This window comes from Oncorhynchus clarkii, chromosome 20 (genome assembly GCF_045791955.1).
Source record: "Oncorhynchus clarkii lewisi isolate Uvic-CL-2024 chromosome 20, UVic_Ocla_1.0, whole genome shotgun sequence".
Taxonomy (NCBI): Eukaryota; Metazoa; Chordata; class Actinopteri; order Salmoniformes; family Salmonidae; genus Oncorhynchus; species Oncorhynchus clarkii.
In genome coordinates, this window is record NC_092166.1 from 7225426 (window position 1) to 7239423 (window position 13998).

At 41.0% G+C, this 13998-nt stretch overlaps 1 protein-coding gene across 1 annotated transcript in view; it reads left to right on the forward strand.

The window, feature by feature from the left end:
* Nucleotides 1-9701, forward strand: part of LOC139375811 (E3 ubiquitin-protein ligase rnf213-alpha-like) — a 67580-nt gene extending 57879 nt beyond the window's left edge. Inside the window, exons 55-67 of the mRNA XM_071117688.1 lie at nucleotides 257-413; nucleotides 3044-3218; nucleotides 3538-3632; nucleotides 3759-4007; nucleotides 4219-4348; nucleotides 4515-4595; nucleotides 4743-4923; nucleotides 5436-5637; nucleotides 5784-5861; nucleotides 5979-6176; nucleotides 6555-6647; nucleotides 6947-7125; nucleotides 8843-9701. Coding sequence (XP_070973789.1) covers nucleotides 257-413; nucleotides 3044-3218; nucleotides 3538-3632; nucleotides 3759-4007; nucleotides 4219-4348; nucleotides 4515-4595; nucleotides 4743-4923; nucleotides 5436-5637; nucleotides 5784-5861; nucleotides 5979-6176; nucleotides 6555-6647; nucleotides 6947-7125; nucleotides 8843-8993 — 1969 coding nt within the window. The 3' untranslated portion in view covers nucleotides 8994-9701. The remainder of the gene's footprint in view (nucleotides 1-256; nucleotides 414-3043; nucleotides 3219-3537; nucleotides 3633-3758; nucleotides 4008-4218; nucleotides 4349-4514; nucleotides 4596-4742; nucleotides 4924-5435; nucleotides 5638-5783; nucleotides 5862-5978; nucleotides 6177-6554; nucleotides 6648-6946; nucleotides 7126-8842) is intronic.
* Nucleotides 9702-13998: the final 4297 nt, after the last annotated feature.

The following is a 13998-nucleotide window of genomic DNA, read 5'->3' on the forward strand; positions in this document are numbered from 1 at the left end:
TTCCAGGTAGAACCCTTTTTGGTTCCAGGTAGAACCCTTTTTGGTTCCAGGTAGAACCCTTTTGGTTCCAGGTAGAACCCTTTTGGTTCCATGTACAACTCTTTCCACCCCAAAGGGTCCAACCTGGAACCAAAAAGGGTTCCTATGAAGACAAGAACCCTTTTGGAACCCTTTTTTTCTTAGAGTGTTTTCTGATACGTTTGATACATGGCTCCAGATCTCATGTCACGACCAAAAACTGAACGTGTCCTCTTAGGGGAGATCTCACAAGGACTGGCCACATCCTGGGAGACCCTGAGAGGAGGGACAACCCAGACACCCTGGACACCAAAAACATGTCCCTCACCCCTTTCATCCTGGTCAGACTGCTCACCCACCTGGCCATGCTGAGAGGGGCCTCAGAGCAGCCACAGGTAGGCCATCTTGTCTGCCAAAAGCTGCCAACTCTTTCTAGCTTTATGGGTCCAGTGTGTGAAAGAACAGTACCTTAATTAAGTAGGGAGTCCACCCACACTGCCAAGAGTGATTGCTTTGGTGATGAAATTCCATTTCCTAGTAATATAAAATACATTTTACCAATAGAAATATGATAATTCATGTTATTAATTGTTCAGTGGGTTCTTTCTTGGACATATCAACATTAAAGTCGGATTTCATAACATTATACATCTAATTTATAAGCATTGAGCTCTATTGACATAGCGGTGCAGGTTTCTAGTAACAACTTTTGAGGATTTTATATATTTGGGGTATTAGCCTTCAAAGTTGTTTCTGCGGTTTGCTAAAAGCAACATTTGCATGACGAGCTGAATTAAATGTAAAAGGCTTTGAAAATAAAAAGCTTGGTTGACATTTCAGAGATACGCTAGTTTTTGTGAGAAATATTTGAAAAAGAACATGAAATAATTTAGTCTCAAAATCGATATCGATCTTACCTCTCAATTTTTTTTATGTCCTGTGGGTTCGAGAAGAAAGAACGAGTTCAACAGGAAAGTTTGCCTGTCAGGTAGCCTTAATTCTTGCACAGAATCCAGCTTAGCTGATGCAATTTTTTTTTTTACCTTTATTTAACTAGGCAAGTCAGTTAAAGAACAAATTCTTATTTTCAATGACGGCCTAGGAACAGTGGGTTAACTGCCCATGTTCAGGGGCAGAACGACAGATTTGTACCTTGTCAGCTCGGTGGTTTGAACTTGCAACCTTCCGGTTACTAGTCAGAGTAACCACTAGGCTACCCTGCCGCCCCACAATGTTCAACATTTCTGACCACTTTTTTTCTCTCTGGACCCATTTGATTTAGTCCCCCTAGTTCTGACCATCCAACGAGGGTAAAAACTCTGTTAACTTCTTAACAGATTGTGATTGAGACATGAGGCTTGGACCACTGGCTTTCTTAGAGGATTATCTATACCAGAGCATGGAAGGGAGGACCATCTTCAGTGAATTCCATAAAAAATAGTGAAACAGTAAAAAAAGTTATCCTTTAGATAAAACCATACTAAACATTTTTACGTCTCCAAGTCATTTATTAAAACACACTGTTTTGCAATGAAGGTCTACAGTAGTCTCAACAGCACTCTGTGGGGTAGCACCATGGTGCAGCCAGAGAACAGGTACGGTGCTCACCCCCTTCCATAGATTTAGACAGTAATTATGGCAACTTCCGGAGGACATCCTCCAACCTATCAGAGCTCTTGCAGCATGTCCACCCAATCAAAGGATCAGAAAATTAATCGAGTACTGAAAGCATAAGCTACAGCTAGCTAGCACTGCAGTGCATAAAATGTGATGAGTAGTTGACTCAAAGAGCGATAAAGACAATAGTTGAACAGTTTTGAACAAATTAATTACTTAGCTAGCTAGTTTAGCCTACTCAAACACGCGGCTCAAACTTTTCCAAGTCAAGGTAAGCTTTTGGTTTTATATATGTATTGCCACCAGGGCCCGCCGGTGTAACTGCTAAACTGCTTGTTGACTGTACACTGTACAGCAAGATTGTAGCGGGTTTACTAACGCTTTAGTTCTAGTAGCTATGTTGACTATGACGTTAGCTAATATGGTGACAACACTGTAGGCTGTGTTTAGCAGTTGGATATTATTTTACCCATTGGTCAAAATATGTGTTTTTGAATGGGACAACCTACCATAAGTAAATTGAAATTGTGTACCATTGTTTACTCAATTATATAGCTCACAATAAGACCTGTATAGATGTAGCATCAGTCAGCTTGTTAGTTTATATTGTTTTACTAATTTCAAATGTTCTATTGCAAATGAAATCCAAAGAAGTTTATAGAAGGCAGTATTTCACAATTAATATTCTCCGAAAGTCAGTATGAAGGTTTGCGCTCAGGCTAGAATGAAAGGTGGCTGGTGCGTAGGAGAAAAAATATCTATAGAGCTCAAAAGGTCGTCGCACTTTAAAACCACGAAAAGGAATAACCCAACGAGGTTGAGATGCAAGATAAATATATTTCATTAGTAGTAAAGGACATTTATGCCACGTTTTAAACCTCATTCGTTATCTCCAGCACCTAACCAACGTTTTACAATATGTGAAAATAGCACAATTTCTATGATCCGCGGTTCAAAAGATAAGGAGGTCCTAAAAGAATACTTCTCTGTGACATCACAGGGTAGGATTAAAAGTTTTTAAAAAACAGTGATTTTCGAAAAAACCTGCAACAAGTGTCTATCCAGAGGCAGGGTGTTTTCTTGCTCCCTACGTCACCGCAAATCTCATAGTGTTTGGAGAGAAAAAAAAACATTTTCAAAAACAGTGATTTAACTTTTGATGATGTCGTCGGGGAGAACTTTTTAACTAAAAGGCTGAAACGTATGCTCCTTATTTAGTTTTTAATGAAAATAAAAAGAATGTTCAAACGGCCTTATTTACTTGACAGCGTCAAGTTCAACGGCCTTATTTTTTAAACATTTCATATCAAGAGACACTGAAACAGGAGCCCTATCCTTCTCTATACCTTGCACTTTCACCCTCTTGTATTCTTTCCTGCAATAATCTCCCTGTTTTTTTTCTTTCTAGTCCATCCAGCAGATCATCCAGCCTCCAGTCCAGGACGCCTGCCAATTTCTGATTTGTCACCTGCTGAAAGACATGGATCAGCTGACCAAAGCCCTGGGGAAGGGAAATGATGACACGGTCACCACCGTCCACCTGATAGTCAGATCCATTCTGGAACCACCACCGACCAATCAATGTAAGGACGTTCATTTCAAAAAGGAATTGTTTGAGTTTGGCAGGTACTCACACTCAAGCTATAAAAAGGAGGGGAAAAAACAAGAAGGCCGAGATGTAAAAGATACATTATTTAATTCCACGCTGGAAAGAATACAAAGTGCCATTGTAAAGTTTTAAAAATTTATTATTTTTATATTTTAGTATATATTTTGTTCTTTTTTTATGGCTTAAGTGCAAGTACCTGCTGAACTCTGCTGGTTACAATGATGAAAGCTAAAAATGCTTGGAGACTGTATAGCGCACCAGTAGCCCCATCATTGACTAGTCTTTGTTTCTAGTGCCGGCTGGCAATGATCCCCAACTCTCAACTAAAGAGGCAAGAGATACCTGGGAGACAACTGTTGCTACTGACATCATCACTCCTCAGTTGAAGGCGAGTCCTTTTGGATAATATTTGGCTAATATTTGGCAGTTGGCTAGTACTGTACAGCGTGATTTAAAGATATTCTATTCCAGCTTTGACAAGAACCATGACAACCATTTGTGTGTGTCATCACAGAAACTTGACCAGCAGCTGAGGGAGGTGAACGCCACCATCAGAGACGACTCCCGTGTCTCCTCTAACTTCGTCATGAGGGTGACATTTGGGGACGAGTGTCCGTTGTCCTCCCTGTCTCAGGGCTCCCAGGTCCACTGTTCAGGGGTTTGGAGCTGCAGAGAGAGGGTGTCCCTACTCAGTCTCACCCACATCGTAGAACAGAATGACGGAAAGGACAAGCTGCCATTACTCTGGAGGTTCCTACAGAAGGTAAACCGTCATGAACTGTCTTTTTTTTTCTTTTTTCGTAAACGCTCTTTAAGTATGTATACTGTAACTATGTATTATTATGAAATGTGCTCTTTCTTGCTATATTTTATGTGGTAAAATGTTAACAGCATACTTTAATGGTTTCTTTGTGATTCTGGGACATTTTTAAATCACACGATCGGCTGCGTTTTTTCATTTGGTGATTGAACAGGAGGCGGAGTTCCGGCTGGTCAAGTTCCTTCCACATATCCTGGCCCTACAGAAGAGTCTGGTGAAAAAGTTCCAGAACTCATCAGACCTGATGGATGTCTCCATCAGAGAGTTCATCCAACGACAGTCAGGTAACTGCATCGTAACCATCCATCCTTGGTACTATGCAACAATAGTTACCAGCCGAGTTATTGACGATTTGCCCAATTTCATATAGATTTCCTTAAAAACAGAATTTTGTGAATTTTTTTTGTTCTCAATTTTTTTTGTTCTCAATAAATGTTTATCTTCTAACAGGACCAATGAGAGTGTGGTATGAGAAGCACGTCCAGATATTTCTGAACACGTGGAACCTGCTCAGAGTATCTGTAGCCACCAGTGAGTTACCCTGTCCTCTATAAAACATGGCAGGTTGCCCTTACGACCAGAATGAATAGTCAAAAACAATAATCTATTGTTTAGTGTGTGTTTTTGACAGCCCCTGTCTGTGAATCATGAACGTTTTCATTGTGTGTGTGTGTGTAGATGAGATAAAGATCCCAGAAGACTTCTGGAAGGATGATTTGGACCTGGACAGTGACCTCCAGTACCTCCTGCCGCGGCGCCAGGGTCCAGGCTTGTGTTCCACGGCTCTGCTAAGCTACCTGGTGGCCCTTCACAATGAGCTGCTGCACTCTGTGGACCGCCACACTGGGGAAGACACCAGGTACACTAATGAAGAATGAGAGAGAGTTCCACCGAAAGCTTACTTAAAGAGACATTTTTAAATGGCCATCTACTGTTATAATCTCCACCGGCCACAGCCAGAAGAGGACTGGCCCCCCCTCATAGCCTGGTTCCTCTCTAGGTTACTTCCTAGGTTCTCGCCTTTCTAGGGAGTTTTTCCCTAGCCACCGTGCTTCTACACCTGCATTGCTTGCTGTTTGGGGTTTTAGGCTGTGTTTCTGTATAAGCACTGCATCTGCTGATGTAAAAAGGGCTTTATAAATACATTTGATTTCAATTAGATTGTTTACTCAAAACGATATGTTAGGATTTTGTTCATTTGTTCAAATGACCATTTGCATCATCACCACAGTTTTTTGCTCTACTGAAAAGTGCTCAATAGTGAAGAATTGGGGATTGTGGACAAATGATCAAAACATGGGAAGCAATGAATAAAGCAATGCACAGTATAAAATAAATAGGTTAAAGCCTGTTGACTTTCTGCATCAACAGCTACAAGGTGAGCCTGTCAGAGCTGACAGAGCTGCATGTGATCCGCTATGAACTGGAGAAGGACCTGCTGCCCCTGGTGCTGTCTAACTGCCAGTACAGCCTGGAGCGTGGCAAGGAGACCCTGTCTGAGTACGACCTGCCCAAGATCCAGCAGCAGGTTCTGACCCGTTTCCTGCAGGGCAAGCCTCTCATCACACTGACTGTGAGTTCAGGGCCTGGTTCCATTTCAGTCCCTGGTCACGTTCCATAGTTCCTACCCCTTCAGTGTTCACAGATCTGAGTGGAATATTGGACTATAGTTGACGATAATATGGCACTCACTGACTGAACCAATGTGTTGACTTTCAGGGAATCCCCACTCTGGTCAGCAGACACGAGAGAGATTATGACATCATTTTCAAAATGGTGAAAGGAAACGTGTCTCAGGCAAGTCGTTCTTCATCATCAAACTTGTTTTTGTTTATTACTCTTAATATGGCATGTGATTATTCACGTCACTTTACAAAACAAAAAAAAATATTGAAATGTTGTTGTTTCTTTTAGGAGCATCTGCCGTCCCTGACCCTCACAGCCCTGTCCAGGGATCTGCAGTCGTACAGTGAGGTGTGTGAAGCCCTGAAGGCTGTGGAGCTGGCTCTGGGCTTCCTGTCCATGACTGGGGGAGTTTCCCAGATGCCCCTGGACTGCTACCTGGAGGACATGCTGAAGATGGGCGAGCAGATGGATCCTCACATCTTAAAGGTGACACAGCCACACCATTTATAATATTACATGAAACACATGACTTGGTCGGTCAATATCAACTTAAACTGAGGACTAGGCAACAGGATGTTGTCACGAACAGCACTGCAGACATTGAGATGAACGTGATGCAATTACGTCTCTCTCTCACACTGTCACACAGAGAGTATCTGTGCATGCGCACGGCTGTGCGATTCACTCTGCTACAACGTGAACCAAAACAGCAGAGAGGTTTAGCCTCGCACTTCAACGCTCTTAGTTGTTTAGAAATCAACCAGATATTGCTGTTTTTTTTATTTTGTGCATCGCTAATTCTACCAAGTGGTGAATTGTTTTCAATGTTCGTAACGTGTGTTCTATGTGGTGCCGTTTCTGTAGGCTCTGGGCAGGTGCAGTCTGAAGCACGGTGTGGCTCTGTGGCAGCTCCTGTCTTCCCTCAAATCAGAGAACATGCTGAAGAGTCTGAAGAGGGTAAGACGTTCAGACCAACCAACGAGATAGAGAACATGACACAATCATCCACAAAACATGACACAATCATCCACAAAACATGACACAATCATCCACAAAACATGTCACAATCATCCACAAAACATGACACAATCATCCACAAAACATGACACAATCATCCCTAAAACAACGTGACTGTGTCAATTGTGTGAGCTTTTCTGAGAGAGGGTTCAATGTTTTAAACCCAAACGTATTACATTGTAAAATTTTAAGGTGGTATTTGCACAGCTGAGAGTTTCCCCCCCTCTCTCCTCTTCAAGGACCCTTTCTCTGGGGTGTCTACAGAGTACCAGCAGCCCCTGGAGGAGGAACAGAAGAGGCTGCTCCAGGGATTCATCTCCAAGGGTCACGTTGACACCTGGCTACTGGAGATGCACGAGTTCCTCCTGCTGAATCTGGGGAAACCACATGTCTCAGACACCTACAAACCAGACTGGAGGTGAGGTCAAATGGCAACCATGGAGGAACTCTGGGTCAAATCATAGGTTCCAAACCATGCAACGATAAAGGGATAGTTCACTTTTCCAGTTTGGCTTGTTTTGTGGCTAACATTTTTTTGGGGGAGTATGTAGCAATCATAGCAATAAGAATGAACAGAACGGGTTTGGAAGCTTTAACCCTGGCAATGGATTGGTAAACCCATGGGTACACTTGCAATGGCTGCCTGGTATTGTGATGCAATAATTTTGGTATTTTGGAATGTTCTATCAAATGATGCTAACGGATGTGGCTCATGCAATGGAATGTCTTTTTTTGTAATTTAAGTAATAAGGAACAAGTGGCAGTGCTGTATCATGAATACAGTCACGGGTAAATGGCGGCGTTTGACCCGGCGCGCGATAAATCAAATGTATTTATATAGCCCTTCTTACATTAGCTGATATATCAAAGTGCTGCACAGAAACCCAGCCTAAAACCCCAAACAGCAAGCAATGTAGGTGTAGAAGCACGGTGGCTAGGAAAAACTCCCTAGAAAGGCCAGAACCTAGGAAGAAACCTAGAGAGGAACCAGGCTCTGAGTGGTGGCCAGTCCTCTTCTGGCTGTGCCGGGTGGAGATTATAACAGAACATGGCCAAGATGTTCAAATGTTCATAGGGTCGAGGGTGCAGCAAGTCAGCACCTCAGGATTAAATGTCCGTTGGCTTTTCATAGCCGATCATTCAGAGTATCTCTACCGTTCCTGCTGTCTCTAGAGAGTTGAAATCAGCAGGGCTTTGACAGGTAGCACGTCCGGTGAACAGGTCAGGGTTGTTTTCCATTTAGCTCTACGACCCCCATAAGTGTCACAGGACTCGTCTCAAGGTAACCCATACAAACAAATGGAAGTAGTTTTGTGCCGACAAAAATAAGGAGTTAAATATGTGTCCAAAAATGTTTTTGAATTCCTGAGCTTTCTTATATATGGGAATGGTTAAAGTGCCTCTGCATATATGATGAACAGAGAGTAGCGGAAGCGTTAAAAAGAGGGGTTGGCGGGTGGTGGGACACAATGCAGATAGCCCGGTTAGCCAATGTGCGGGAGCACTGGTTGGTTGGCCCAATTGAGGTAGTATGTGCATGAATGTAAAGTTAAAGTGACAGGGCATATATGATTAACAGAGAGCAGCAGCAGCGTAAAAGAGGCATTGGGGGGGCACACAATGCAAATAGTCCGGGTAACTATTTGGTTACCTGTTCAGGAGTCTTATGGCTTGGGGGTAAAAACTGTTCCAATACTCTACTTAGCAAACTAGTGCCATTCGTTTTGTTATCAAAGCCCCTTATATCACCCACCACTGCGACCTGTATGCTCTCGTCGGCTGGCCCTCACTACATATTTGGCGCCAGACCCACTGGCTCCAGGTCATCTATAAGGCTATGCTAGGTAAAGCTCCGCCTTATCTCAGCTCATTTGTCACGATAACAACACCCACCATTTGCACACACTCTATATAGACTTTCTTTTTTTTCTGTTGTGTTATTGACTGTATGTTTGTTTATTCCATGTGTAACTCTGTTGTTTGTGTTGAACTGCTTTGCTTTATCTTTGCCAGGTCGCAGTTGTAAATGAGAACTTGTTCTCAACTAGCTTACCTGGTTAAATATATATTTTTTTTAATAGTCTGAGGTCTGAAATCACAAGACTTTTCCTCTCTCTCTCATTCTACCTTGTTAGTGTCAAAGAGACGTTGGCTGGATACATGGACCGCAAAGGAGTAGAAGTCCTGCCTGACGTGGAGGCCTCCTTCCCAGACGAGATACTCCTCTCACAGATTGTAGAGACCTGGAAATTCACTGTGACTTACCAACAGGAATGGATGGCGTAGTTGATCAACTGTCCATTTGAATGTAAATGGCTACTATAAACAATCAGGGAAATGTTAGAATAGATAACAGGAGTAGCCTGTCATAAACACGATTTGTTATTAGCCATTAAGTGATAGCACAAGTGATCACACAGTACAGTATGTGCACCACCGACACTCCAGATGCATATGTAAATGGTAAATATGAAGAATCATGCCTTCCTCCATGCAAAAAAACTGCTTTGAATGTGATTTTCCTTGACTGTTAAAAGTAATAGTTTAGTGAATATTTTTTTATGTTCATTTTTGGGGGAAATATAGTTGACTTTGAGATTCTATTCAAACTTTTCTATTTTTTTTTTATGCAGTGTAAAATTGTTTATATTTTTATGTTATGCTCTCGTTTTTACCTCGTTTTTTTTTTTTAAATAGGTTCGCAATCTTCAGACTTGTTATTTGGCGTTTCTTCCAAGATAATATATCCTGACACCATTGACTTTAGATCAGTGGGCGCTATGGGTCCATTTTGTCTAATTTGCAGCCTTGTTAGTGAAATGCACGACATTAGAATTGTATCTGGTTGAGAATTCAGTATAGCCCTCATCTCCATTAGTTTTTTGTTCTGATTGAATATGAGTAGATTCTTTGCTTTGTCTTAAATCATTTGTCCAATCATGACCTCCTGAAATAAAGGGGCTGGAGCCATCATCTCACTTTGAGATGCAATTATATCATGGCTGTCCTTCACTGTTTTCCACCACAGAGAGAAAGCTATTCCAAAACTTAGTTAAAATGTAAAATTAAATAAATAATTAGCACTCATTTTTTTTATAGGGTTTTCACTTTGTTTTTAAAAGGGTAAGTTCTTTAAAATTGATGTTTGGGTCAAAATTAAGTTAATCTTAAATGAATGAACATTTACCCTTTTAATGTGGTCAGTCCAGTTTAGATCATAAAAGCATATCATGGACACAATCATTCAAAACACAATCAAGATTGCTTTCACTTTAGGGCCTAATGAATTTATTTCAATTAACTTATTTCCTTATATGAACTGTAACTCTGTATACTCTTTGAAATTGTTGCGTTTTAAATATACTGAAAGCAATCTTGATTGTGTTTTGGATGAAGTTGTGTCCATGATGTGCTTTTATGATCTAAACCGGACACGTTAAGGGTAATTGTTCAATTGTATATCCATTTTTATATGATCATAATCATTTGCACAGGGTTTCCATTTAATTTGAACTTGATAAAATGGCACGGTTCTTCCATGGCCTGCACACTAAGACATGTCACCCATTGAGCATGTTCGGGATGCTCTGGATTGACGTGTACGACAGCGTGTTCCAGTTCCCGCCAATATCCAGCTACTTTGCACAGCTATTGAAGAGGAGTGGGACAACATTCCACACGCCACGATCAACTCTATGCGAAGGAGGTGTTAACCTGCATGAGGCAAATGGTGGTCACACAATATACTGACTGGTTTTCTGATCCATGCCCCTACCTTTTTTAATGGTATCTGTATTCCCAGTCATGTGAAATCCATAGATTAGGCACTAATGAATGTATTTAAATGGATTGATTTCCTTATATGAACTGTAACTCGGTAAAATCTTTGAAATTGTTGCATGTTGTGATTTAAATATACTGAACAAAAATATAATCTATGGATTTCACATGACTGGGAATGACCTTTTAAAAAAGTAGGGGCGTGGATCAGAAAACCTGTCAGTATCAGATGTGACCACCATTTGAAGTCTGTTACAATGTCCAACTGCAGTCAGGTGAAGACGTGCACGCTGATGAGCGTCCCTCAGACAGTTTGTGTAGAAATTCTAAGGTTGGTCAAACCTACAGTTTCATCAGCTGTCGGGGGTGGCTGGTCTCAGATGATCCCTCAGGTGAAGAAGCCGGATGTGGAGGTCCTGGGCTGGCATGGTTACACGTGGTCTGCGGTTATGCAGCCGATTAGACATACTGCCAAATTCTCTAAAACAATGTTGGTGGCTTATGGAAGAGAAATTAATATAAAAATGATCTGGCAACAGCTCTGGTTGACATTCCTGCAGTCCACATGCCAATTGCACACTCCCTCAAAACTTGAGTCATCTGTGGCATTGTGTTGTGTAACAAAACTGCACATTTTAGAGTGGCCTTTTGTCTCCAAAACAAGGTTGCACCTCTAATGATCATGCTATTTAATCAGCTTCTTGATATGCTACACCTGTCAGGTGGATGGAATATCTTAGCAAAGGAGGAAATGCTCACTAACAGGGATGTAATCACATTTGTGCACACAATTTGAGAGAAATAAGATTTTTGTGTGTATGGAAAATGTCTGGGATCTTTTATTTCAGCTCATGAAACATGGGACCAACACTTTACATGTGTTTATATTTCCGTTCAGTATAATTAAAGTTGAATCACCCCAGTACAAGGTGCACCTGTGTAATGATCATTCTGTTTAATCAGCTTCTTGATATGCTACACCTGTCAGGTGGATGGATTATCTTGACAAAAGGAGAAATGCTCACTAACAGGGACGTAAACACATGTGCTCAACATTTGAGAGAAATAAGATGTGTGTAATAGAACATTTCTGGGATCTTTTATTTCAGCTCATGAATCATGGGACCAACACTTTACATGTTGCATTTGTATTTTAGATCAGTATATAAATTGCCATGTTCACACTGCATCAAACTTTTTTTTTTAACAATAGAGCAAAATACAAAATGTACACATTTAGATAACCCTACAGTGAGAGTTTGAGCGACAATAACAAGGCTGTCTTGGCTGATCATTGATAATATTCAGTATGTCCAACGGCACACACCAACAACAAAAACAGAACAACGACAGACACGACCATGTAGCATTGCACTGTGGTGGCATAAATATGGATAGCTTTTGGCGTTCATGAACATTGCTGGAGAAGTGTTCACCAATATGCGTATTATTTTTATAGCTCTGAATATTTTTTTTGCATTTGATGATTACAAGCAGCACTGCGGTACGTATGATGTGATGCAGACCTGCCAACCTTCATTTGTAGGAGTGCCACTCCAGCGCAGCGCTAGCACCCCCGGCGGCCTTGTAGACCCCACAACAGCGTACATGCGACACCCCCGTGATTTTTTGTTTTGAGTACTTGGTAATTAGCTGCTCTTCAGTAGCTAACTAGAAATATGTTTGAAATGTACAATCATGCTCTCCCTAGGATTTTCTGACAATGTGGTGCTGCTGTAGGCCTAAGGTTGCGTGGAGAGGGGGTCCGGGAGGGGGGCAATCAACTTCCCCCTCAAGAAGTTGACTACTAATGGCCACTTCCTGAAACTTAAAAGAGTCTTAAATTATATCAAACAATGTACCCAACACAGTTTGATCCTAAATTAAATGGAGGTGGTCTCAATGACGCTTACATTTTTCTAGGTAAACATTTAGGAGTCTGAATATTCTAATTAATTAATAGGTAAACATTTAGGAGTCTGAATATTCTAATTAATTAATAGGTAAACATTTAGGAGTCTGAATATTCTAATTAATTAGGTGGTCTTCATGTGGATAGTCTTGTGAAAATATAAACTGGCTTAAAATTTTGTTTGGGGAGAAAATTCGGAATAATTAAATTACTGAATGCAAGGTAGTAGTTTAGTTTACTACAGGCTATTTGAAATACGAAACAACTGAACTAGGCTTATTGAATTTGTTTCACACGTCCATCCCTGACCTCATCCATCAGGTTACATAGAGGACTTACAGTGCCTTAAGAAAGTATTGACACCCCTTGAATGTTTCCATTGATTAAGTCACTGGCCTACACACACAACCCACATTGGATGGTGTATAATTACACCCAGTCACTACAAAGACACAGACGTCCTTCCTAACTCCGTTGCAGGAGAGGAAGGAAACCAATCCAAGCAATTTCACCAAACAATTTCACCATGAGGCCAATAATTGACAGAGAGAAAAGGAAGCCTGTACCGAATACAAATATCGCAAAACATGCATCCTGTTTGCAATAAGACACTGAAGTAAAACTGGACAACAAAAAAATGTGGCAAAGAAATTAATTTTATGTCTTGAATACAAAGCGCAATGTTTGGGGCAAATCCAACACATCACTAAGTACAACTCTTCATATTTTCAAGCATAATGGTGGCTGCATCATGTTATGGGTATGCTTGTCATCGGCAAGGACTAGGGAGTTTATGATAAAAATCTATGGAATAGAGCTAAGCACAGGCAAAATCCTAGAGGAAAACCTGGTTCTGCCTGCTTTCCAACAGACACAGACAAATTCACCTTTCAGCAGGGACAATAACCGTAAACACAAGGCCAAATATACACTGGAGATGCTTACCAAGACAACATTGAATAGTCCCCAAGTGGTCTAGTTACGAGTTTTGATTTAAAAGTGTCTTGGAAATCTATAGGAAGACTTGAAAATGGCTGTCTAATAATGATCAACAACCAACTTGACAGAGCTTGAATAATTTTTTAAATAATAAAAATGGGTAAGTATTGTGGGAAGCGCCGACTTATCCAGCTGTAATCGCTGCCAAAGGGGATTCTAGCATGTACTGCCTCAGGGATGTGAATACTTACGTAAATGAGATATTTCTGTATTTCATTTGCTAACATTAAAAAGTATATATATAATAACTTTGGCAAAGCATGAAGTCTCGAAACTTAATGCATCGTGTTCGTAACAGATTCTAGTTTTTGGGAATATAACTTTTTTGAGATCAGATGTTTTATCGATGAGAATTTGCCGAATGTCTGCCCAGTTTGACCTAGTTCCTTCTTCTCCCACTAACGCAACTGGACTTCAGCTCACTACCATATCTGGTGGTGAGAAAACATTCTAAAACAGATGCTTCAGCTGTATAGCCTGTGACGTGTCTGGGTATCCCCTTCTGTCTGTGCTATGACTACGGGGGGGGGGGGGCTCAGATCCAGTCAAAAACCAAATTGTGCCAACCAACTAGAAGCATATGTTAGGGTTATTTTTCAA